General features: G+C 44.4%; 1 protein-coding gene across 1 annotated transcript in view; it reads right to left on the bottom strand.

Annotated features, from left to right (window-relative positions):
- TTLL12 (tubulin tyrosine ligase like 12) overlaps positions 1 to 26,918 on the bottom strand; it is a 335,487-nt gene that overhangs the window by 4,851 nt on the left and 303,718 nt on the right. The window contains exon 14 of the mRNA XM_029600086.1: positions 17,059 to 17,197. Within this exon, the coding sequence (XP_029455946.1) occupies positions 17,059 to 17,197 (139 nt within the window). The remainder of the gene's footprint in view (positions 1 to 17,058; positions 17,198 to 26,918) is intronic.

Raw genomic sequence — 26,918 nt, 5'->3', positions numbered from 1 at the left:
GCCTATCCGAGTGTCGAAGTGGGCTCCCAGGAACTCTAACACCTGGGAAGGCTGAAGATTGCTTTTGGGAAAATTCACTACCCAGCTGAGAGATGCAAGGAGAGCTGGAACCCGATCCACCGCCTGTCTGCAGAGAGTCTACGACTTGGCCCTTACGAGCCAGTCGTCCAGATAGGGGTGGACTAGGACTCCTTCACGGCGGAGGGCCACCGCCGCCACCACCACCACCACGACCTTGGTAAAGGTTCGTGGCGCGGGAGCGAGGCCAAAAGGCAGCGCCCGAAACTGAAAGTCCTGGTTGAGGATGTGGAAGCGAAGATACGTCTGGTAATCATGGTGAATCGGAATGTGGAAGTAGGCCTCTGTCAAATCGAGAGAAGCGAGAAACTCGCCGGGGTGAACCGCTGCTCTGACCGCTCTCAAGGTTTCCATGCGAAAATGTGGGATCTTGAGGGCCCGGTTGACCCTCTTGAGGTCTAAGATCGGCCGAAAAGCCCCGTCCTTCTTGGGAACCACGAAGTAAATAGAATACTGGCCTGCTCTGAGCTCCTCTTTCGGAACCGAGACAACTGCACCCAGACTCAGAAGCCTGGCGAGCGTTTGCTCCACCGCCTCCCACTTGAGATGATCTCATGGGGAGAATACAAAGAGGTCCGGTAGATTGTGAACAAATTCTAAGGCGTAACCGTCTCGGACAATGTCGAGAACCCACTGGTTCAACGTTGATTTTGACCCATTCCTCGAAAAACAGGGAGAGACGACCACCCAGAAAGGGAACCGAGGAATGGGTCAACCAAACTTCATTGTGTGGTGGGCTTTGTGGTAGTGTGCTGAGACTGTCCCTCGCGGAAGGAGCGACACCCACGAAAGGGCTGAGACCAAGATTGAGACCGGGAAGAATAACCTCTAGAGGAGCCACCTAATCCGCAGGGCGTATATCTCCGCTGACCCCGGAAGCGAGGACGGGAGGGCGTAAAGGATAGAGATTGTTTCAGACGATACTCCGGTAGCTTATGAACCTTGTTTTCCCTCAAGGAATTAATGAGCTGCTCAAGTTCCTCTCCAAAAAGCAACTTACCTTTGAAGGGCAACGTGCCCAGCCGTGCCTTGGAGGACTGGTTATTTATTTATTTTATTTATTTAATTTCTTTTACTATACCGATGCTCAAGACCAGGTCTTATCGTACCGGTTTACAATGTAACTGAGGGGAAACCAATTAACATCTAGGTCGAAAGTAAAGTTACATTAAACAGGGAGCGTAAAACATGGGAGATGGAAGACAGGACAGATTTTAAACTAAAACAACTGGAGAGTGTTAAATATAATCAACAAAAAAACTATATGTTAAAGATACATAAACAGAGATTTATCCTAGGCGATTATTAACAAGGTAAGTCCAGTGGGAGAAGGAGAGGGGTGAGGTGAGGGGGGGGGGGGGGGGGGGGGAGAGGGAAATGAAGAGGTGGGAGGGATTAGGGAGGAGTGGAAGGGTGAGAGTCAGTGATGGTTGAAGAAGTTCCTTCAACGGTAGGCTTCTGCGAACAGCCAGGTTTTCAGTTTCTTTCTGAATGTTAGATGGCATTGTTCCTGGCGTAAGTCTTGGGGAAGTGAATTCCAATGTAGCGGACCTGCTGTTGAAAGTGCTCGCTTGTGAATAGAGTTGTGGACCGAGGATTTGTTGGGGGGGGGGGCCTTGAGCGAACTTTTGTAGGCAGTTCTGATCGGCCTTGCGGAAGTATGTAATTCGAGTGGGAAGGTGAGTTGGAGTGTGGATTGCTGGTAGACGGATTTGTGGATGACGGTGAGGGCCTTGAAAAGAATTCTATATTGGATGGGCAGCCAGTGTAGGATTTTTAGGATTGGTGTGATATGGTCCTTGCGACGTGTGTTTGTAAGGATCCTGGCCGCTGCGTTGTGCAGCATCTGAAGAGGTTTGGTAGACGAAGCGGGGAGACCGAGTAGTAGAGCGTTACAATAGTCGATCTTTGAAAAGAGTATGGCTTGAAGCACGGAACGGAAATCCTTGAAGTGTAAGAGCGGTCTTAGTTGCTTCAAGACCTGTAGCTTGAAGAAACATTCTTTAGTTGTAGCGTTAATGAATTTTTTGAAATTCATTCTAGAGTCAAGGGTGGCCCCAAGGTCTCTGACCTGGCTTGCTATTGGGATGACTGCATTATTGGCGAAGGGGTTGTTATCACTAGGGGAGATAACCAGGAGTTCCGTTTTGGACGTATTTAGGACCAGGTTGAGACTCGAGAGAAGAAGGTTGATGGCGTGTAAGCAGTTCTTCCAGAAATTTAGAGTAGAGGAGATGGGGTCCGATATGGGAATTATGATTTGCACATCGTCCGCGTATATAAAATGGGTGAGGTTGAGGCTATTGAGTAGCTGGCATAGAGGGAGTAGATATATATTGAACAGGGTAGGGGAAAGTGAAGAACCCTGGGGTACTCCTTGGTTTGATGGAATGGCGTGGGATTCTTTGTCATTTATTTTGACTTTGTAGTGCCTGTTGTTCAGAAAGGATGTGAACCAGAGCAGTGCAGAACCAGATATGCCTATTTCCATTAAACGGTTGATGAGGATAGAGTGGTTTACCGTGTCGAACGCCGCAGAGATGTCGAGTAGGGCTAGAAGGTATGATTGTCCCTTGTCAAGGCCCATCAGGATGTTGTCCGTTAGAGAAAGAAGGAGGGATTCTGTGTTTAGGCGTTTCCTGAATCCGAATTGAGAAGGGTAGAGAATATTGTGGGAGTCAAGGTAGTCTGTGAGTCGGATGTTGACAAGCTTTTCCATTAGCTTGGCTATAAAAGGTAGGTTTGCAATGGGGCGGAAGTTTACAGGGTTGGCTGGATCCAGGTTGGGTTTTTTTAGTAAGGGTTTCAGTGAAGCAATTTTTAAGGAGTCCGGGACCGATCCTTGATTGAGGGAGCAATTTATGATGTCTGCGAGCGGTTCAGCAATGGTGTTAGGGATGGTGAGAAGGAGTTTGGTCGGTATTTGGTCCAATGGATGTGAGGAAGGTTTCATTTTCTTGATTATTGATTCTATTTCCAGGGAGGATGTCTGTTCAAGAGTTTCTAGTGTCGGTTTGTGGATAGTTGGAGGAGGGTTAGTGGTTGCGAGGCTTAGTGGTTGCGAAGGGTTTGGAGAAGTGTTAGTTGATGCCAGGGGGGCAAGTAGGTTTTTGATTTTGTTATCAAAGAAGATAGCCAACTCTGTGGATTTGTTCTGGGCTTCTTCTTCTGGGATGGTAAGGGGCATAGGTGTGGTAAGGGCAGCAACATATGAGAACAGAGTTTTTGGGTCATATAAGAAGCCGTGTATTTTTTTGGCGTAGAAATCTCGTTTGGTGCGGGTAATGGATGTCCTATAGTGGCTCATTGCAGTTTTGTAAGAAGCCAGTGAGGAAGGGGAGGAATCTTTCCGCCAGCGTTGTTCTTTGTGTTGTAGATCTTGATTGAGTTTTCTTAATTCAGTTGAGAACCAGGGTTTTTTGTTTGTGCGGGCTGGGTTGATAACTTTTGAAGATACGGGGCAGATTCTGTTTGCTACTGAGTGTGTAATAGTTTGCCAGGAGTTAATAGCGGTATCAGCATCGGAGAGGTCCAGTTTAATTAGGTCTTTGGCCAGGCTGTTGTTGAGAGTGTCCATGGAACAAGGTTTCCTGAACTGGATCGAGGATTTAGTAGCAATAGGGGTCAGTTTTTGTTTTATAGATAGTTTTGTAGTTATCATCGAGTGATCTGACCAGGGGATGGGGGTGCAAGAAGGTGGGGAGATGGGCGAGATGGTTTCGTTAGTGAATATCAGGTCAAGCGTTTGGCCTGCCTTGTGTGTGGGATTGTTTATAATTTGTTTGAATCCCATAGCCTGGAGAGATGAGAGAAGGGCTTCGCAATTAGATGATGGGGTGGGGGAGTCAACATGGAGGTTGAAATCTCCTAAAATGATAGCAGGTGAGTTAGTGTTGATGTGTTTGGCTATGATTTCGATGAGTGGAGAAGGGTCGGATTCTAGGAGCCCCGGGGGGGCGTAAATAAGGCAGATTTGAAGCTGGGAGGATTTGAATAGTCCGATTTCTAATTTGGTCGTCGATTTGAAGGCTTGCTGGGACAGTCTCAGTTCTTTTTTTGCTATTAACATTATTCCACCCCCTCTTTTTTTAGGTCTGGGGATAGAGAAGATGTCATATTGTTGTGTTGGCAGTTGGTTAATTATGGCGGTGTCTGTGTTTTTCAGCCATGTTTCGGTAATGGCACAAATGTCCGGTTGGGTGTCCAGGAGGTGGTCGTAGAGCATGTGAGATTTTTTTGAGAGCGACTGCGAGTTGAAAAGGGTTAAGGTGATTAACGATAAGCCTAGGAATTGTGTTAGAGGGGAGATCATGATTGGAATCAGGGATCTCTTTGAGCGTAGATTGAGCACGGGTGTATTGGCTCTGTGGGGGAGTAAGCGAGGGATAATCAGTATGGGGAAAGTTTGTAGCATGCTGTCTTTTTGGAAGAAGTTGCTGGTGGAGAAGATTGTTGGATGACTGCTGGGTGTTGGAGTGGCTTGATGAGTGCTGGATGCTGGAGTGACTGGGCAATTGCTGGAAGAATGCTGGATGCTGGAGTGACTGGGCAATTGCTGGAAGAATGCTGGATGCTGGAGTGACTGGAAGATTGCTGGAAGAATACTGGATGCTGGAGTGACTGGGCAATTGCTGGAAGAATACTGGATGCTGGAGTGACTGGAAGATTGCTGGAAGAATGCTGGATGCTAGAGTGACTGGGCAATTGCTGGAAGAATGCTGGATGCTGGAGTGACTGGAAGATTGCTGGAAGAATACTGGATGCTGGAGTGACTGGGCAATTGCTGGAAGAATGCTGGATGCTGGAGTGACTGGAAGATTGCTGGAAGAATACTGGATGCTGGAGTGACTGGGCAATTGCTGGAAGAATGCTGGATGCTGGAGTGACTGGAAGATTGCTGGAAGAATGCTGGATGCTGGAGTGACTGGAAGATTGCTGGAAGAATGCTGGATGCTGGAGTGACTGGAAGATTGCTGGAAGAATGCTGGATGCTGGAGTGACTGGGCAATTGCTGGAAGAATACTGGATGCTGGAGTGACTGGGCAATTGCTGGAAGAATGCTGGATGCTGGAGTGACTGGGCAATTGCTGGAAGAATGTTGAGTGTAGGAGTGGCTGCACGACTGCTTGAGGAGAGCTGAGGTGGAGCGCTTGGGTGAAAGAACGGGTGCAGTAATAGAAGGAGGTAGTGAGTGTCTTCTAGTACAGTGTGCTGGAGCGCACGAAGCAGCGCACAAAGGGGCAGGCCCCTTTGTCGTGCTCCTTAGGCGCGCGACGCCTCGAGCAGTTTCAGGGGAGGCGTCAGGGCTTCCGGGGAGGGCTTACCGGTTCCTGCTTCCTTCTGCTGTCCGCTTTGACGCCGCTGGGTGTTTTTTTTTTTTCCTTTAAATTTGTGTTGCCTCGGAGGCCTCGCGAGAGGCTTGTCTCCGGTCCACCTCCCCTGGCCCCGATAGGCCGACGCCGACTGCGCGGGGAGGGCCGACCGAGCAGAGGGGGAAGAGCAGGGCGGCGAAGCAGGAGGTAAAAAGGGTGTGCCTCGAGCAGTTTCAGCCCTTTAAAGGGCTCTGGGGAGGCGTCAGGGCTTCCGGGGAGGGCTTACCGGTTCCTGCTTCCTTCTGCTGTCCGCTTTGACGCCGCTGGGTTTTTTATTTTTTTTTTCTCTTTAAATTTGTGTTGCCTCGGAGGCCTCGCGAGAGGCTTGTCTCCGGTCCACCTCCCCTGGCCCTGATAGGCCGACGCCGACCGCGCGGGGAGGGCCGACCGAGCCGAGGGGGAAGAGCAGGGCGGCGAAGCAGGAGGTAAAAAGGTTGGCAGACCAACTGCGCAGCCAGAGGAGTAATCTAGCGGAGACCGCTGAGACCATCACCTTCGCCTGGCCGCGGAGGAGGTCGTAGAGCGCATCAGCCCCATATGCTATGACGCCTTCCAAACGCTCAGCCTGCTCTGCCTCTGCAGGCGGGAGGTTCTGGGTGCCAAGTAATTGTTGAACCCACCTAAGACCTGCCCGCTGCATGAGACTGCTGCAGATAGTCGCCCGGACTCCCAAGGCCAAGACCTCAAAGATACGCTTCAGATGGGCTTCGAGCTTTCGATCCCGTCTGTCCTTCAAAGCCGTTGATCCCACCACAGGGATAGTAGTGTGCTTGGTGACCGCCGAAACGGAAGAGTCCACGGTGGGAATCTTCAGCATGTCCAAGCATTCCTCCGGGAGGGGATAGAGCTTATCCATAGCTCGCCCCACCCGGAGTCCCGCTTCGGGAGCCTCCCATTCCTGCAGGAGCAACAACTTATGCATAGGATGAAAGGGAAAAGCGCTTGCCGAAGCCCTGAGTCCCGCCAGGACCGGGTCCATATCCTTGGGCTCCTCCAGCCCCAGCTCCTGAAGGACAAAAGGGATGAGGGGCTCCAACTCCTCCCTTTGAAACATGCGGAGGACTCTAGGATCATCCCCTTCCAGGGGTGGGAGCGCGCTCGCCAAATCCACTGTAGGATCTGGAATAATTGGGGCCACCGGGGGGTCAGGAATAGGGGCCACTCCCAGGACCACCCGCACCCTAACAGACCCCTGGGGCTCCGGGACAGGGAGAGTGGGCAACGTCGCCGGGTGTGGGATGGCCTGGGGTTGGGTCCTCCTCCTGCAAGCTGGCCAAATATGATTTATGCAGGACGACAAAATCGGAAGAAAAATGGGACCTGGATTTCACGGGGGGGGGGGGGGGGGGGGGGCGCGGAGGGAGAAGCAAGGGAGGGTCAGGGACCTCATCCTGGGGGGGCTCGGGGTTTAAATCGGGGGGGGAACTCCCTTAAATTTTGCTCCCCAGCCCCAGGCAGCTCCAAATCGGGAGCTGCTGAAATCCCCAAGATGGCCACCGTTCCCGCAGTCTGCTGACCCGGAACGGCCTGGCCATACGCTGGGGATTCCATCCCTGGGGTAAATTTGCTTGCCCTGCCAAGGAGGGGCATTCCTAGGCAGGCCCCCTCACGCGATAGGCACAACGAGGGCTCCCCACAGGAGAGGCAGGCATTTGGCCGCAGCACCCTCAGCAAAGAGGAGCTGTGAGCTGAAGAAAAAAAAGCAGCTGAAAGCTAAAAATAGCTGACTGACAGCTTTGCCGGCAGGGGAGTGAAGCCTGCATGCTCCTCTGTGTCTGGCTGCCGGCTAGACTCTAGCAGGGAAAAAGTCAAAGTTTATTTAATTATTATTATTTTTTTAAAGCATCCAAACTGAGAGCAAAAGAAAGCAATGGAGCACTAAGCTCCCTAGGCAGCCAGAGGGGGGAGATGAAAGACTGGACCACCAGCCTCGGTCCCCACACCAGGAACCAAACACGGACTTAGGCTATGCCCCGCACAAGGGGCGAAGCCCCCCTAAGTCCGACAAGAGCCAGGAGACGGGACCGTCTCCTGCAAAGGAACTAAAATCAATTAAACTGAAAAGGTCTTTAATTAATTTATTTTTTATTGAAAATCCTACAAGATTCCCTAAGGAAATAAGAACTTGCTTGATCCGAAAGAAAGAGAAGGAAGAAAGGCTGACTAGCCCAAATCAGGAGACCGCAGGGTGAGCTGATCCATCTACTGGAGACAGACAAATACTGAAGGGCTGTAGGGTAGGCTCTGTCCTGATATAGGATACCCTTTCAGTTTTGGTCTGTCTCCATCTGCTGGACAGGAGGCTCAACCCACGGTCTGGACTGATCCGGGTACGAACAGGGAGCCTGGGTTTATCCCATTCCCTTTCGAATTTCATTATCATTTTGGCCTTCACCACCTTTTCCAGAAGGGCATTGCATGCAACCACCACCCTTCACATGAAGAAATACATCCCTACATTGTTCCTACCTCCTTGGAATTTCAAATAATTAACCCTAGCTCTATAATTTCCTTTCCATCAGAAAATGTTTGATTTTTCTGCATTATTTATATCTTTCAGGTATTTAAAATATTTATTATATCTCATGTGTCTCTCCTCTTCTCCCGGGTATACAGTACATACTGTATTTAGATCTTCCAGTTTCAAAAGTCTTGTTGTAGAACCCACTCAATTTTGTTTGCTTCTCTCTGAACCACTTCCATCTTCTCTCTATCCTTTTTGAGATAGTCTCCACATGAGGCCTCACCAAAACCTGTACAAGGGCATCATCACTTTTTTCCCTGCTTGTCATGACTCACTATGTAGCCTAGCATCCTTCTGGCCTTAGCCACCACTTAATCACATTGCTTTGCTAACTTCAGATTGTTAGACACTATCACTTCAAGATCTCTCTCCTAGTCCATGCATAATCAGTCTTTCACCCACCATTATAAATAGCTCCTTTGGATCACTGCACCCCAAATGCATGACTCTGCCCTTCTTGGCACTGAATCCTAGCTGTCAAAAGTTCAACCACTTCAAACCTTGTTCTCTCTACTCTTAAGATCTTATTGTCATCGGCAAAAGGACAAATCTTTCTTTCTAACCCCTTTGCAATGTCGCTCAAAAAGATGTTGAACAGAACAGGACCCAGAATTGACTCCTGATCACTGTTCTCTCTTCAGAATAGTTTCCATTACACACTGTTATCTGTCACTCAACCAATTTGAAATCCATGCTATCACTTTTGGAACCTTCCCAGGCTTCTCATGAGCTTCCTATGTGGAAACATATCAAAAGGTTTGCTGAAATCCAAGTAAACCACATGAAGTGCTCTTTCTTGATCTAACTTTTTAGTCACCCAATCAAAAAAAATCAGCAAGGTTCATTTGGCATGACCTTCCTTTGGTAAAACAACGTTGACTTGAATCTTGTAATCCTTTCCTTCATCAAGGACTCCATTAATATTCCCACAATTGAGATAAGGCTAACCAGCCTGTAGTTTCCAACCTCCTCCGTGCAACCACTTGTCTGAAGCTGGACCACAACCACCTCTCTCGAATCTTGCAGCAACACTCCCATTTCCAAAGATCTATTGAACTGCTCAGTCAGTGGACCCATCAGCACCTCTTAGCTCCCTTAGTATCCTGAATGTATTTCATCAGGCCCCATGGCTTTATCCACTTCAGTTTTGCTAGTTCCACCCAAATACTCTTCTGCAAATGTGGTGGTATCTACCCCACACAAATCTGTACTCTTGTCAACTAGCACAGGCCCTTTTTCATAATCCGAGAAAATGGCTATCAATTGCAGAGTTATGATGATGTCATTATTAAATCAGCTGATAAAGGGGGAGCGATTGTCACTCAGAATGTTGAAGACTATGTGGCTGAGATAGAAATATAACTAGCTAATAGGGAGTTTTATCTTACCCTTGAGAGTGATCCTACTTTAGAACTTAAATTAATAATAGATCAGCTGTTAGAGCAAGCAATCTCTGCACGCTGGATTACTCCAAAGGAATACACTTTTATAGTGGTTTCCTTTTTATCTCTAGACCTATTTCAGCTAAGGGTTCTCTATTAGAGCCACTCTCTATATTTGTAGAAAGTTTGAGAAACTTAGTGGAATAGCTACCCTTTTACATTCAAGATTCGGGACACATCATTAGAATTCTGGAGAACTTAACAATCCCTGCTATAGGCTTTGTGGATGGCCACTATCAATGTGGCCTCCTTATATACTAACATTCCGCAAGATGAGGCCATTGATATTGTTCGTGAATGCTTGGAGCAGAGGTCAGGACCTTGTAGAGTTATCACTGATTTTTTGGCTGAATTGACATCTATAGCAATGAAACAAACTTTTTTTAGGTTTAAGAACTGCTATTTCCAAAAGATTAAAGGGGTTGCCATGGGGCGTCAACGGCCCCTGATATAGCTAATCTATATATGGGTAAATTTGAAGAGCAAGTTCTTTCGGTATCCCCATGTAGAGATAAAAATTTTTTGTGGAGACAATTCATTGATATCATCTTATTGTGGTCGGGTCCACGTGAGGATTTAGAAGAATTTTTGGGTTGGTTGAACAGGCAGAATCCCCATTTACAGTTCTCTTCAATGGTGAGTGCGACCCAGATAAACTTTTTGGACCTTTCTATTTCATTGGACTCAGAAGGGTTTCATTTTTCAATTTTTAGAAAAGCGACAGATCACAATACTTTGCTTCATTTTCAAAGTTGTCATCCTTTGAAACTTAAGCAGAATAAACCAGCAGGTCAATTTTTAAGACTAAGAAAACTCTGCTCTTCTACTTCTGAATATATGGATAAGGCACAAGATATGTTGCTAAGATTTGCTGATAGGGGTTACCCAGGAAGGTTCTCAAACAATTCTTAAAAAAAGAGGGCGATGGGCAAATCGTGATCATCTCTTATGTCCACAAACACTTTGTATGCAATCAAAATTGGTTTGTGTATTATCCTTTACATCTGACACTTGGTTAGTATGAAAAAGCATCCTGAAACATTGGAATGTTTTAAGGCTTCTTCCACCATTTCAAGAAACTCCATTGTTTGCCTTTTCAAGGGCACGTAATTTGAGAGATTTGCTGGTTCATTCAGCAACGCAGACAGCCTCCAGACAAACACAGAAGGGTCACCACTCTTGTGGGCAGTGCAGTGTTTGCCCATTTTCTTTTCATGGAGAAAGGGTGATTTTACCCAATAGATGTTTTAGACCACAAAGTGAAAGGACGTCTTGCAGTTCTAGCGGTGTGATCTAATTAATTTGGTGCCCTTGTGCCTTTTGTTACATTGGTAAGACTTCTCGCAAAGTGAAAGTCCGTATTCAAGAACACAAGCTGCATCCAATGGGGTAGACCAAAAGCTCCATTAGTGGGCCATTGGGAGTCTGCTGGTCATTCTATTGAGGATTTGTCCTTTGTAGTTTTGGAACAACTTGCACCTCGTACTAGATGGGGTGATTTCAATAAATTTCTGTTGTTGAAAGAGCAATTATATATTTTTTATTGGAATACTGTAGCCCCAAGCAGGTCTTAATAAGGAGATAGAATGGAGCTCATTATAAAAGAGTGCTGTTCTGCAAGTTTTTCCTTCGATAGAAGACTTGATATTGTTCTTTTACATTTATATATATTGATAAAGTTTGGTTTAAAAATTGTGCGTCTGTGAAACCGGAAGGTGAGGGGTGGGGCTGATGATTTTTAACAAAGTGAGTATGCTCACGCAGTTTCAAGCACTACTATGAGTGAGAGGATCGAAGTGTGAGTGCTGGTGAGTTTCTGATTAATGTATTAGCTTTTTGAGGTATTTTAGGATATTTTGTTTGTGGGTCTGATATTTTCTGGGTTTATTTGCTTGTACAGTAACTGCTATGATCCCCTGATGTAGGCAGTCATGTGCTGCCAAAATGCTGCAGCTTCGGGTGTTTCTCGGATAAACAGTATATCATCGGGTGGGATGAAATGAGTTTGATATTCTGGAGGCATCTTTGAAATGAATCCCGTGAAACATTGTAATCCGTGAGAATTGGATGTGTCTGGGACATAGTACACCATCATTGCTCTCCTTGTTTTGAAACATCGGGCATCTTTCGAAGAAGCTGATCTTCGGGTGGAACAAGCAACTTTTGAGCCAGTTGCATTATAGCAAGCTTCGGAATCAAAGTACATTGTTTGAGTGCTATAAAAACATTACTACATTGTATATTGAATGTGGATTATTTTCCCAGGAGAGCTTCACAATTTTTGAACTGTTGAAGTGTATTTTTGAGAACTTTGAAACTTCAGACCGTTTAGAAATTGAGAGTTTTGAAAAATAAGCAGTTTTAGTTTTTAAGATGTTTGTTTTGAGTAGTGGGTGTGGTTACTATGGTACATCTTGGAATGATAAAATTTGGGGGATGAGGTCTGCATTTTGGGAAGGGTTGTGTGGTATGAATGTCTGTGATATGACAGTGTGTATTCTTGGAGGGGTTATACCACATTGTATGGGATTGTTTGGCTGATTTGTTCTGTTGTCCATGGAGAACATTTGTTACAGGTAAGCAACTTCATTTTCTCCATAAGCAAGCAAACAAGATAAAAATAGCCTCACAAGTGGGGATTCCCAAGCTGAGGGTTGCACAAACAATATCTCGTCTTGCTTAGTAATAAGCAACCCAAGAAAAGAAAAAGAAGAGGCAGGTGGGAGAGCTGAAGGTATTAAAGAGGTTTTTGAGGCTTGCTGGGCCAAAAGCACTATCAGTGCAGATACTTTCCTTGAAGCATACAAAGAGTCTGTCAGTTGGGCATGGCTCAATTATGACAAACTCTTCCGGGATAAGATGGAAGAGAACCAGTTTATGTCCTGGGAAACCCAGGACATTAGCTTATGGCTTAAGCAATGGATAAAAAAGCGGATGCAAGGGCACATACACGGCATTCTCCAAAAGGCAGGTGGCAAACAGTGCAGGTAGCAGGACAAAATCTTGGGGCGCACAAAAACAACATGCTAGAGATTTAATAAATCTGCATGCACTTTTGAGGATTGCAGGTTTAAGCATGTCTGTTCCATTTGTTCGGTCCTACATCCTATGAGCAGATGCCCGAACGCTTCTGGGAGATCTACAAAATCAAAATGAGTTTGCAGAATTTCTCAAGTCTCCATCCCCAGTAAAAGTGAGTGTGATGCAGGAGTGGTTGAATCTATCTTAGAAGGAAGGAGGCTCAGAAGTTGGTAAAGGGTTTATTATCCCCTTCCAGGGACCAATTTTCCCCATTGATTCTAAGAATGCCCCGGTGGTACGACAATCAGATATCATACAACAGAAGCTTGACTCGGAGTCTGCCACTGGAAGGATGGTGGGCCCATTTCATAAGCCACTGTTTAATGAGATTATTCTTTTTCCATTGGCAGTTGTACCTAAGAAGGAGCCAGGCAAATTCCGGCTCATACAGAATTTATCTTACTCCCAGAGAGAATTTGTTAATTGTTTGCCGGTGGAGGAATATATGGTTCAATACACATCATTTGACAATGATAACCCTATTGCGGGAATGAAGGCAGGGTGTGCAGATGGCGAAAACTGACTCTGCATTCCAACTCCTTCCAGTGCACTCTTCTGGCTTTCCTTTGTTGGGTTTTACATTTTGCAGCATGTACTATTTCAATAAATGCATGCCAATGGGATGTGCTATATCCTATGCATTCTTCAAATTATTTAGTTCCTTCACTGGGTCATAATTCATTGATGTCTGAGAAATGTCATCCATTATCTAGATGACTTTTTGTTTGCGGGCCCAAAGGATTCTGAAACATGTGTCCTTTTACTTCACACATTTCAGTATATTGCCAGGGAATTTGGAGTGCCTTTAGCTCAGGACAAAACTGAAGGCCCATCTACCGTAATTCATTTATTGGGAATAGAGCTCAATTCAGTTGAGACGGTATCAAGGTTGCCAGTAGAAAAATTGCAGAAGCTCCGGTCTCTGTTGCATCATGTGTTATCAGTGAATAAATTAACTGACTTCTGTGCAGTCTCTCATTGGTAGCTTCAACTTCGCCTGCAGGGTTATTCCCATGGGGAAGGTGTTTTTAAGGCAATTGGTAGCAACAACCATAGGTGGCCGTAAGCCGCATCATTTCATCAGGGTGACAAGATTTCTCAAAGAGGTCCTGGGCTTTATGGGTCTCTTTTCTGAACCAATTTAATGGGATTTCCCCATGGTAGGAAGTGCCGGTGTCCAGACTAGATTTGAACATATATTCTGATGCCTTGGGTGGTGGGGTTTCAGTGTATACTGTCAAGGCTCCTGGGTGTGCTGCACCTTGGCCCGCAGAGTGGGGCAAGACAGGATTAACTCGGAATATCACCTTCCTCGAGTTACTTATTTATTTATTTATTTCGGATTTTTATATACCGACATTCTCAATACAAGTATCGAATCAGGTCGGTTTACATAGAACAATAACTGTCGCAATAAAGGCGTTACATTGAACAGCGTTTCTTAACATATATTTTCTTAACATATCACATATAAATATAACTATAAATACAACTTAAATATAAGTATAAATACAACTTAACTTAAATATAAATACAACTTGAATATTACATAAACAATAATAATAATGATGATAATAACTCGTCGACAGGACGAAGATCAATTCCCATTTTAGTGGCATTGGTCTCTGCAGCAGTCAGACTATTCAGTCAAATCAACCTATTTGCATCAGAGAAAAACAGAAAACTGGAAGAGTTTTGCTCCAATCTTCAGTGAACTCATCTCTGCTCAGATGGTTTTCTGCTTGAATGGAATGCAGTTCTCATACATGCTTTTTCATCAATTCCACTGATAAGAACATAGGAAGCTGCCTTACTGGGTCAGACCGAGGGTCCATCAAGCCTGGCATCCTGTTTCCAATAGTGGTCAATCCAGGATACAAGTACCCGGCAAGTACCCAGATATTAAATAAAGCCCATGCTACTAATGCCAGTAATAAGTAGTGACTATTCCCTAAATCAACTTGATTAATAGCAGTTTATGGACTTCTCCAGAAAATTGTCCAAATGTTTTTTTAAACCCAACTACGCTAACTGCCTTTACACATCCTCTGCCAATGAATTCCAGGGCATAATTGTGTGTTAAGTGATAGCCAAAACGGTGCCAAAAATACTCAAAGACTGGGCCCGTCTGATCCTCATAGCGCCAGCACGGTCCAAGCAAGTTTGGTTTGTGTATTTAGTAAGGTTGTCCAGCACATCTCCAATCTCTCTCAGATCAAATCCAACCTTATTATCTCAGAAGAGGGAAGTCTATTTCATCAGAACCTTCCCTCACTTAACACGATGGCTTGGATGTTGAACATTCAACTGCCAAATTATACTTGCCCAAGGAAGTTGAGGACATTAGTATTTGCCAGAAAACCATCAATAAGAAGAGCCTACAATTTCAGATAGAAAAGGTTCTTCACATGGCATCAATCCAATGCCTTTGATCCATTCACATGCAAACCCAAACAGTAACTGAAATATTTGCTCTCTTTCTGCAAAAGGACTTAGCACCTTATCAGTAAAAGTACATCTTAATGACACAGCAGCTTACCATACTCAAATTGAGGTTAAGTCAAACTCCATTCAGCTGTTAGTTTCTAAGATAAATGAAAGGCTTATGATATATTAAACCTTTAACCATTCCATGGGATGTAAATGTAGTTCTGGCACAACTGATGAAGCCGCCATTTGAACTAATGGAGTCAACTTCTCTCAAGTTCCTAATATGAAAAGTAATATTCCTTATCATAGTAACATCAGCCAGAAGAGTCAGTGAGCTTCAGCTTTAGTTCATTATCTGCCATGACAAGGTGGTGCTCCACACCCACCCCAAGTTCTACCAAAGTTGTATCAGCTTTCCATATTAATCAGGCCATTGTGTTACCTACATTTTTCCTGAGGCCATATTCACATGAAGATGAGAAAGCCCTTCTTACATTAGACTGTAAAAGGACTCAGCCATATCTTCAGGCTTTGCAATTATTTGTCTCTTATGTTCCTAAGACTGCGCATAAGTAGTGGCCAAATTTACACTATTCAACTGGCTAGCAGACCATCACACACTGCTATATGCTAGCAGGCTTACTAATTTGGAAGTTGCGGAATATAAGTATTTTAAATAAATAAATACCATCAAAGCTCATCAAGTTAGAGCCCTGGCTGCATCAGTGGCTCATCTGTGAGCCCATTCCTCTCGGAGATATCTGCAACATGATCATCAGTGTACACCTTTGTATGCTATTACTGTCTGGACAATCTTTCAGAGTGACAAATTCGGACAAGCAGTTTTGCCTAGCTTGTTCAACCAGCAATCTACTCTCAAAGGTGGAATCCAGGCTGCTTATTCAATAAATGTTCCACTGCAACCCTCAGCTTGGGACACCCCACGTCATAGCCAATTTAGCCCTGCTTGAGGATGGAGAAAGCAAGTTTTCTTACCATAAACTGTGTTCTCTGTAGACAGCAGGATGAATTAGTCATGCTAAATATGCATCCACCTCCCTGGAGAGTCGATTACCTAACTAAAATCGACTAAGGGGGCTCACGAGGCAATGCCTGTGTGGGAATAGTTGCAGATGCTCAGATGTCACCCACATATCATGGCTAACTCATCCTGTTATTCACGCCGAATACCATTTATGGTAAGCAAACTTGCTTTACTTTTTTTGGCAGCAACTGAATGCCTGCTGTAGAATGATTTGGCACCAATGAACTTGCTGATGACAGACATCTTTGGTGCTGCTGACTTCTTACATTCTGGCCTGTGTTCAGAATCATGGTACTTAGAGCTGTGTCTCAAAGAGGAAGCACTCTCTTTTTCAAGAAGTAGAGGAGGAATGGAAGCTTTTATTTTGCCATTTTGGTGACACAGGTGCACTAGTAGTTCATAAAAGAAAGATCAAACAAAGAACTTATTTTATCCTTTTCAAGAGATGTCTTGGAAAAGAACTTCAGTTATCTATATTCGATTGCTCTTGGCACAAAGCCTCACAATTAGCTATGTCATGAGAAGGACCCAAGCACCTCAGGCAGACTTTATTGAAGTCTGTTATAGCCATCGTGTGACTGCATTTCCTGTACTGTTTTTCCTGACATGACTGAAATTTTCTCCTCTTTTTTCTTTTGAGCAGACTTGATAAAATATAAAATACTGGATAAAATGAAAAACTGAAGCAAAGTGCAAAAATACCGTATGCTTGCAGAAGAGAATACAACATCCTGCCATTGTAGCAGAAGAAAGAAGCCTGAGGAGACTTGCATGAAGCCACAGTTTAGGAACACTTGTGCATTCTCAGAAAGACTTTTTTTTAAGCTTAGACAGCATGCACGTCATCGCTGTCAGATGATGTCACTGCACTTATGTGGCTGTTTTTGACCTGCTTGTTCATGGAGAAAATCTTCAGTACACTTGGTCCTGTGTGTCAAATTTCCAATGGCAACATTTTTAATTTATTGATCTGGAATTAGTTGCAAATTCTCTGTGAAGGTGCTATATAAAAATGGAAGCTAAAATACATTAAAAAAACAAAAAAAAAAAAACCCAAAACAGTTTAAGGAAAGGGTAGCAGCATACCTTCACTGTTTTTATCCCATTTCAACATCAAATCAATAGCATACACTGCTCGAGATGATGGATAATCGCAGATACCCAATGGGGCAGGTTTTGCTGTAGCTACTTGGAATAGCTCTACAAATGCCTTAAAAATTTCTGCCTGAAAAGAGAAATAAATGACTTAAAGATTGACTGGGTATTTGCAAACAAGAGAGATTCATATTGACAATAAACCTTGGTTATATCAAATCAACTTTGCCTTCCACAACTATTTGTTGCAACAATCAAATTCATGTACAACACTTTAAGGACATATTTGTTGGCTGCAGCCCAAGTGGATGTAGCACTGTACAATATCTTCTAGAAATACTTTGTAAAGTACACACAAGAAGTGTATTGATTTATTTAATTACCATGGCTGATACCAAAACAAACTGCAAGTTTGTATTGTACCTACAAGAAAGATCTTCTGCTATCCTTCTCTCCTTCCTTAGCTACATCTCTCACCATTTCTCCCTTTCCAGGCTAGCCTTCCATAGTTTTTCCTCACTCCCTTGTGTTCTCTTATCTCCCCCTGCTGTTACTTCTGTCTACATGAAGCTGGGTTTTTTTTTTTTTTTAATGAGCCACAGGAAAGAAAAGCAGCTGTGGCAGCTAGAAGGACTGGGAAAGCAGTGGGGGCCAAAGAAACAGCAATGGCAAAGGCCACAGGCAGAGAAAGCAAAATTGCTTACCTTGTAATAGGTGTTATCCCAGGACAGCAGGATGTAGTCCTCACATATGGGTGACGTCACTGAACGGAGCCCAGGCGGGAAAACTTTCTGTCAAAGTTTCTAGAAACTTTTGACTGGCCCAGTGAGGCCACTGAGCATGCCCAGCATGCTATGATATTCTCTGCCACAGGTGTCTCTCTTCAGTCTCGTATGTAGCAAAAGCGTTAGCAAAAAAGAATAATAAAGGTAGAAGGCCCAACTCCGCGGGGTGGCGGGTGGGTTCTGTGAGGACTACATCCTGCTGTCCTGGGATAACACCTATTACAAGGTAAGCAATTTTGCTTTATCCCAGGACAAGCAGGATGCTAGTCCTCACATATGGGTGATTAGCAAGCTAGAGGCCGAGTCATTTGTGGATGCATTAATTCTTTAGCCCATGCATTACTCATAACCAGGCACATAAACTTTGGTCCCTGATACCTGTATATCCCAAATTAACACATCATTTATTCTTAGTTATTCTCTACATGTTTCACGTATCATAACGAGTTACTGTTGTCTTTACATATATATTTTATACTATTCTATTTATTATTTATTTTATTTCAAGTTAGTTATTTACACCATTATCTATTTATTACATGTTATTTACTATATAGATTCTCGTCATTTGATGAGTCACTGTTGTTTATTTAATATTTATTCTCATGTTCTGAAACTCCGTTTATTGTAACGCCTCACCGCGATTGTTTTGTTTTATGTAAACCGACCTGATTTGATATTTGTATCGAGAACGTCGGTATATAAAAATGCTAAATAAATAAATAAATAAATTTGGTAGTGGAATATTGTTGAAATGAGTCAGTCGAGGATCACATAACATTGGATGTAGAAGGAGTTGGGTTTAAGCTGGAAACAAGTTCTTTACGACAGTTGTCCGTAAGCTGAATCTGGTCTTCCTTGCTTGTCCAAACAGTAATGAGCTGCAAAAGTGTGAAGTGAACTCCATGTTGCTGCTTTACATATGTCAAGTATTGGCACTGAACGATAGTGTGCAACTGAAGTTGACATTGCTCTTACTGCATGTGCTTTTACTCGCCCTTGGAGAGGAAGGCCTGCTTGTTCGTAACAAAACTGTATACAATCTGCTAGCCAATTGGATAGAGTATGTTTACCCACTGCCTTGCCCGGTTTGTTTGGGTCATAGGAAACAAAGAGTTGATTGGATTTCCTGTGGATTGCAGTGCGGTTTAAGTAGAAAGACAGAGTACGCTTGCAATCTAAGGTGTGTAAGGCTCTCTCTCCTTGGTGAGAGTGAGGCCTTGGAAAGAATGTGGGTAAAACTATAGATTGGTTTAAGTGGAATTTCGTAACTATCTTAGGGAGGAATTTAGGATGAGTACGGAGAACCACTCTGTCATGTAAGAACTTAGTGTAGGGTTCATATGTGACAAGTGCTTGTAACTCACTAACCCTTCTAGCTGATGTAATGGCTATGAGGAAGATAGTTTTCCATGTAAGAAATTTTAGATCACTGGAATCTATGGGTTCAAAAGGAGAACGCATGAGTCTGGTTAGAACCAAATTTAGATCCCATTGTGTGACAGGGTGTCTAATTGGTGGTTTGAGGTGAATTAAACCTCTCATAAACCTGCTGACAAGAGGTTGTGTAGAGATAGGTGCATCTGCTACCTGATTATGGCAAGCTGAAATTGCACTTAAATGTACTCTTACAGATGAAGTCTGTAGACCAGATTCTGAAAGATGGTACAAGTAGTCTAGCAAAGACTTTGTAGGGCAAGTGATGTCGTTTTGCTTGTACCACAAAGTGATATCGTTTTGCTTGCACCACAAAGTGTATCTCTTCCATTTGGAAGCATAGTGCCTCAGGGATCTGTATTGGGACCCTTACTGTTCAATATATTTATAAATGATCTGGAAAGAAATACGACGAGTGAGATAATCAAATTTGCAGATGACACAAAATTGTTCAGAGTAGTTAAATCACAAGCAGATTGTGATAAATTGCAGGAAGACCTTGTGAGACTGGAAAATTGGGCATCCAAATGGCAGATGAAATTTAATGTGGATAAGTGCAAGGTGATGCATATAGGGAAAAATAACCCATGCTATAATTACACAATGTTGGGTTCCATATTAGGTGCTACAACCCAAGAAAGAGATCTAGGTGTCATAGTGGATAACACATTGAAATCGTCGGTGCAGTGTGCTGCGGCAGTCAAAAAAGCAAACAGAAAGTTGGGAATTATTAGAAAAGGAATGATGAATAAAACGGAAAATGTCATAATGCCTCTGTATCGCTCCATGGTGAGACCGCACCTTGAATACTGTGTACAATTCTGGTCGCCGCATCTCAAAAAAGATATAATTGCGATGGAGAAGGTACAGAGAAGGGCTACCAAAATGATAAAGGGAATGGAACAATTCCCCTATGAGGAAAGACTAAAGAGGTTAGGACTTTTCAGCTTGGAGAAGAGACGGCTGAGGGGGGATATGATAGAGGTGTTTAAAATCATGAGAGGTCTAGAACGGGTAAGATGTGAATCGGTTATTTACTCTTTCGGATAGTAGAAAGACTAGGGGGCACTCCATGAAGTTAGCATGGGGCACATTTAAAACTAATCGGAGAAAGTTGTTTTTTACTCAACGCACAATTAAACTCTGGAATTTGTTGCCAGAGAATGTGGTTCGTGCAGTTAGTATAGCTGTGTTTAAAAAAGATTTGGATAAGTTCTTGGAGGAGAAGTCCATTACCTGCTATTAAGTACACTTAGAGAATAGCCACTGCCATTAGCAATGGTTACATGAAATAGACTTAGTTTTTGGGTACTTGCCAGGTTCTTATGGCCTGGATTGGCCACTGTTGGAAACAGGATGCTGGGCTTGATGGACCCTTGGTCTGACCCAGTATGGCATTTTCTTATGTTCTTATGTTGTGGAAGGTTTACGTGAAGCTATAAGAACTTGGGATATGTTGGATGAAAGATTGAGTGGTTGTAAGATCAAACTTTCAACATCCAAGCTGTCAGGGATAGGGATTGGAGGTTGGGATGGCGCAACCGACCCTGATCCTGAGTTATGAGAGTGGGAGCTACTCCCAGTCGAATGGGATCCCTGACTGAGAGGTCTAGAAGTGTGGGAAACCATACTTGTCGAGGCCAATATGGGGCTATGAGTATCATAGTCTCCTTGTCCTGTTGTAGCTTCACTAGAGATTTGGTTATGAGCGGTATTGGAGGATACGCGTAGAGTAGGCCTGAGGTCCAAGGGCGAGCAAATGCGTCCTTGGCTGGCCTGTTGTTCAGGTTGTATAGGAAACAGTAGTTGTCCACTTTGTGATTCAGATGTGATGCAAAGAGGTCTACTGTTGGTTGTCCCCAACATTGAAATATCCTGGTCACTAGTGTGGGATCCAGGGACCATTCGTGTGGTTGGAATTGACGACAGTCTGTCCGCCACTACATTGTGAATGCCTGCCAGATAAGTGGCCTTGAGAAACATGGAGTTGTTCAAGGCCCATCCCCATATTTGAGCTGCCTCTTGACAAAGGAGGTATGAGCCTGTCCCTCCTTGTTTGTTGATGTACCACATGGCTACTGTGTTGTCTGTTTGGATCAGCACAGTCTTGTTTGTAAGGCAGTCCTTGAAGGCATGCAGAGCATAACATATAGCTCGAAGTTCCAGGAAATTGATTTGAAATGTTGCTTCGAGCTTTGTCCATGTTCCTTGTGTTTGGAGATTCCCTATGTGAGCTCCCCAACCCAAGGTGGATGCATCTGTAGTTATAGTTATCTGTGGGACTGGTTGTTGAAAGGGTAGGCCCTTGCACAAATTGTCCTTGTTCACCCATCATAGTAGAGAAGAACGTAGTTGGTGGGTTACTTGAATTGGAGAATGCAGTGGTTGAATGGCTTGTATCCATTGTGATCTTAAAGTCCATTGGGTTAATCTCATGGCCAATCGTGCCATAGGAGTGACATGAACTGTGGATGCCATGTGGCCTAGTAATGTTAGAAACTGATGAGCTGTTGCTTGTTTCTTGGAGTGAATCGAGTTTGCCAGTAGGGAAAGTGTGTTTGCTCGATCTTCTGGTAGAAAAGCCTTCGAGAGGCTGGTGTTCAAATCTGCTCCTATGAATTGTAGCAGATGGGTTGGAGTTAGATGTGATTTTGGATAATTGATGAGAAATCCCATGGAGTGTAGTAGAGCAATTGTTCGGTTGAGAGACTGTATTGCCCCTTGTTGAGATTGGCTTCTGATGAGCCAATCGTCCAGATATGGGAAAACATGTACACCTTCTTTGTGTAGGTGTGCTGTTATTACTGCCAGACATTTGGTGAACACTCTGAGAGCAGAAGCTAGTCCAAATGGCAGCACTCTGTATTGGAAATGTTGAAGGCCCACCATGAAGCGCAGATACTTGCGATGAGGAGGGTATATTGGTATATGGGTGTAAGCATCTTGAAGATCCAGAGAACAGAGCCAATCTCCTGCTTGAAGAAGTGGGAGCATTGTGCCTAGGGAAACCATCCTGAACTTTTCTTTCTTTAGAAATTTGTTGAGATTTCTGAGGTCGAGGATGGGACGTAGGCCTCCAGTTTTCTTTGGAATGAGGAAATATCTGGAGTAGAATCCTCTGCCCTGCTGTGACCTGGGCACTGGTTGAATGGCCCTGGCTCTCAGGAGGGTGGATAATTCTATTTGTAATTGAATTATTTGAGAATTTTGTTGTGGGTAGGAAGTTGGTGGGAATTCTGGAGGAATTGAGAGAAAATTTAGTTTGTAGCCGTGAGCTACTATGGAAAGTACCCAGTGGTCTGTTATATTTTCCCAATTTGAGTGGAAATGTGAAATTCTTCCTCCCACTGGTATGTGTTGTTTGGGGTTTAGGAGGAGGGCCTGTTCTCTGGACTGTTGTCCAAAAACCCGTAGATGGACCAGTCTGTGGAGGAGGCTGAGTACGGGCTGTTCTGGGTTGCCTGGATTGAGAGCGCTGAGTAGGCCTAGAAGGTCTAGTCCTTGCAGGCTGATTGTAGTACCTTCTTGGTCTGTAGTATGGTCGCCTAGGTTCTCGTCGAGGAAGACGCCTAGGGGCCTGAGTTGTTGGTTCTTGTGGTATTTGGGACAGCTGTCTTAAGGTCTCCGTGTGATCTTTAAGTTGTTGGACAGCATCCTGTACTTTTTCTCCAAAAAAGTTATCTCCCAGACATGGCAAATCAACAAGTTTTTCCTGAACTTCAGGTCTGAGATCTGATGCCTTCAACCAGGCCCATCTTCTTGCTGTGATGCCAGCTGCTGCAGTTCTTGAGGCAGTGTCAAAATTGTCATAAGCAGCTCGTACCTCATGCTTCCCAGCTTCAGGCCCTTGGTAATGATGGCTTGTGCAGATTCTTGGAATTGCTCTGGGAGAGAATTTGTAAATTGTTCCATTTGCTTCCAGAGATCCCTTTGATACTGTGTCATATACAGTTGATAGGCGGAGATTCTGGAAGATAGAAGTGCACCTTGGTACACCTTTCTGCCAAGGGAGTCTAGAAAGCGATGATCCTTCCCTGGAGGAGCTGAGGAGTGTGGACGTACCCTCTTGGATTTTTTCTGGGCAGATTCCACTACCACAGATTGATGTGGTAACTGTGTTTTTTGAAAACCTGGTGCTTGCTGCACTAGGTAGGTAGTGTCCACATGTTTGTTAACTGCTGGAACCGTGCATGGGTGCTCCCATACTCGGTGTTGTAGGTCTAAAAGCACCTCATGGATAGGGATTGCCAGAACCTGTTTTGGTGGGTCCACGAACTGCAGGACCTCTAGTGTATGTTGCCTTGAATCTTCTTCTGATGAAAGTTTGAAAGGGATTGTGTCTGCCATGTCTTGGTCAAAACTGGAAAAGGATAAGTCCTCTGGTGGGGATCTTTTCCTTGATTCAGGAGGTGAGGGTTCTGACAAACTCTTCCGAAGAAGTATTTGACCTTTGATCATCCCAAGAATCTTCTTCATCTGGTTCTTGATAGGGAGTTCTTGGGGTTTTTCTTAAATTTGTGGAAACACCCGATGGTCCAGGTAAAGGTTCATCGATGGAAATCATTGGAGGGATGTTTTCTGTGGTTTTCTGAGGAGTTGTGTCGATGACATTGTGATATTTTTGTAGAAGACGTTGAAAAAGTGCTATCTCCTGAGGGTCACTATCATCTGGTACTGTTGGTATCGATGAAATGGTAGGTGGCCTCGATGTCGTTGTTGAAGCTGGTCTTCTCGGCGTCAATACTGTCGACGGCGGTATCATCGATGTCATCGGTATCGATGAAAGAGATGGGATTTGAGCGTATATCGACGTCGATGACGTAATAATCTTTGGTGTCGACGCCGATTCCCTCTGTACTGGAGTCAAGAATGACCCCGGCATCGGTGTTACCACCGGCATGGACAAGTTTGCCGGCATCGATGTAGTAAGCATCGGCATCGACAGAGAAGTCCGTACTGAAAGTTGATCCTTCAGAGCCTGTGAAATCGCTTGTCGGATTAAATCTGACAATTCCGGCCGCACAACCGTTGGGAGCAGAGCGGTTGAGGGCGGTGGCGTAGGCTGAAGCACAAGTTCCTGAAACGTACCTTGTGTTGGATCAGTCGCCGGCAATGGAGTCGAGGTAGGCCGAGGCATTGAAAACTCCGATGTGTCCTGATGTTTAGCCCGCTTCGCTGTCGAGGCTTCCTGGGAAGCAGGGTCGGAGAACGAGGGGCTTCGATGCCGGTGTCGATGTTTCGACTTCGATTTTTCTGTCGATTTTGTCGACGTCGAGGACGATGAAGGGGACGAATGATCCCCCGACTGTCCCGGGCGAGGTTTTTTAAGTACTATGCGCTTAGACGCTCCAGCTAGAGACGACTTCGATGACTGCGACTGAGAAGGTATGAGTTGCAGGCTGAATAAATGCTCCATTTTTTCGAGCCTGGTTTTCCGGGTTTTTGGCGTCATCTCCACACATTTTGGACAATTTTGTACATCATGTTTTTCACCCAGACACAGCACACATTCGGTGTGTGGGTCTGTAAGTGACATTTTTCTGGCACAAACAGGGCATTTTTTGAAACCTGTTGACATTTTTGTAACGATCGACGGCCGATTCGACTGAGGAGAAAATTCTTTACTCCCCGAAACAGAAAATTTGAGACTGGGTTACTTACCGGCCGGTAAGGAAAGACCCCGAGAGATTTTCTGTGAGAGAGAATATCAAGTTTAAAACTATTAAGTCGAGTTAAACGTTGAGAAACACTCAATGGCTCCGGACCTGCGATGCTAACCGCAGCGCAGAAAAACGAAGGCTGAAGAGAGACACCTGTGGCAGAGAATATCATAGCATGCTGGGCATGCTCAGTGGCCTCACTGGGCCAGTCAAAAGTTTCTAGAAACTTTGACAGAAAGTTTTCCCGCCTGGGCTCTGTTCAGTGACGTCACCCATATGTGAGGACTAGCATCCTGCTTGTCCTGGGATAAGTGGTGTTCCTCATCCGCAGCAGCACTGGTGGGAAGGAGGATGTCCTGGAGCTAAGCTTCCAGCAAGTGAGCTGAAGGGAGATGAGCCAGCCTGACCTACAGCAATACCAACAGGACAACGACAGGCACCTGACCCATACATCATTGGCTATGGGGAGGCAAAATAAGCTGCAACATTTGTGGAAGCATAGTGAGGTAGATTGGCCTGGCACAGAAGCAGTAGAACACTGACAGTTTCCGCACAATTTGATGGGAAAAACTAGATTCTGCAGCAAATCCTATGATACTTGCCAGAGCATCACAGGAAACAGAACTCTTATATTATCAGGCCGTAGCTAGCCTATGTGACTGATTGTCTAATTGATATGTGTCTGACGTCCTAGGTATCTTAATGGCAGAGGTGCACATATCAGTTTTCCAAGAAGGTCAAGGTAACCTGCACAGAGTTACTATGGTCTAAAGTTTTTGCACAACAGCCTGAAACATTTTAGTGGCTGTGAGGATGGTTACAATATTTGCTAAGGCAAGGCCAGAAAGAAAGCTGGGGTGTTGGATTAAGTATTTGTCTTCTTTGCCTTGACTACAAGACCAGGCCTGAAATAATCCACTGAAGGAGGCCAGCTGTAGAACAGAATTTGAAGTTGTTTGGGACAGGTATGAAGGGCAGAAGTAGAAACAGCATTGAAAAGTGAGAACATGCCATACTTGGTCAGATCAAGGGTCCATCAAGCCCAGCATAGTGTTTCCAACAGTGACCAATCCAGGCTATAAGTACCTGGCAAGTACTCAAAAACTAAGTCTATCCCATGCTACTGATGCTAGTAATTGCAGTGGCTATTTTTAAGTCAATTTGATTAATGGCAGGTAATGGATGTCTCCTCCAAGAACTTATCCAAACCTTTTTTAAACCCAGCTATACTAACTGTACTAACCACATCCCCTGGCAACAAATTTCAGAGTTTAATTGTGCGTTGAGTGAGAGAGAATTTTCTCAAAGTGTTTTAAATTTGCTACTTGCTAACTTCAAGGAGGGCCCCCTAGTCTTATATATAAGGAAAGAATAAATAACCTATTCACATTTACCCATTCTAGTCCTGTCATGATTTTATAGATCTCTATCATATCACCCCCTCAGCCATCCCTTTCTCCAGGCTGAACAGCCCTAACCTCTTAGGCTTTACTCATAGGGGAGCTATTTCATCCCCTTTATCGTTTTGCTCGTTCTTCTCTGTACCTTCTCCAGTGCAACTATATCTTTTTTGAGAATGGCCCACAGTACTCTAGGTACGGTCTCACCATGGAGCGAAAACAGACATTTATTACAATTTATCACAATCTGCTTCTGATTTAACTACTCTGAATAATTTCGTATCATCTGCAAATTTGATTACCTTACTTGTCGTATCCCTTTCCAGATCATTTATAAATATATTGAAAAGCAGCGGCCCCTGAGACACTACACTGTTTAGCTTTTTCCACTGAGAAAATTGACTATTCCTACCCTGTTTCCTGTCTTTTAACCAGTTTCAGTCCACGAAAGGACATTGCCTCCTATCCCATGACTTTTTAGTTTTAGAAGCCACTCATGTCAAACACCTTTTGAAAATTCAAATACACTACATCTATTGGTACACATTTATCCACATATTTATTAACCC

This window comes from Rhinatrema bivittatum, chromosome 4, assembly GCF_901001135.1.
Source record: "Rhinatrema bivittatum chromosome 4, aRhiBiv1.1, whole genome shotgun sequence".
Classification (NCBI taxonomy): domain Eukaryota; kingdom Metazoa; phylum Chordata; class Amphibia; order Gymnophiona; family Rhinatrematidae; genus Rhinatrema; species Rhinatrema bivittatum.
The sequence above is the reverse complement of the archived record's forward strand: the minus strand, read 5'-3'. Positions and strand labels throughout refer to the sequence as shown.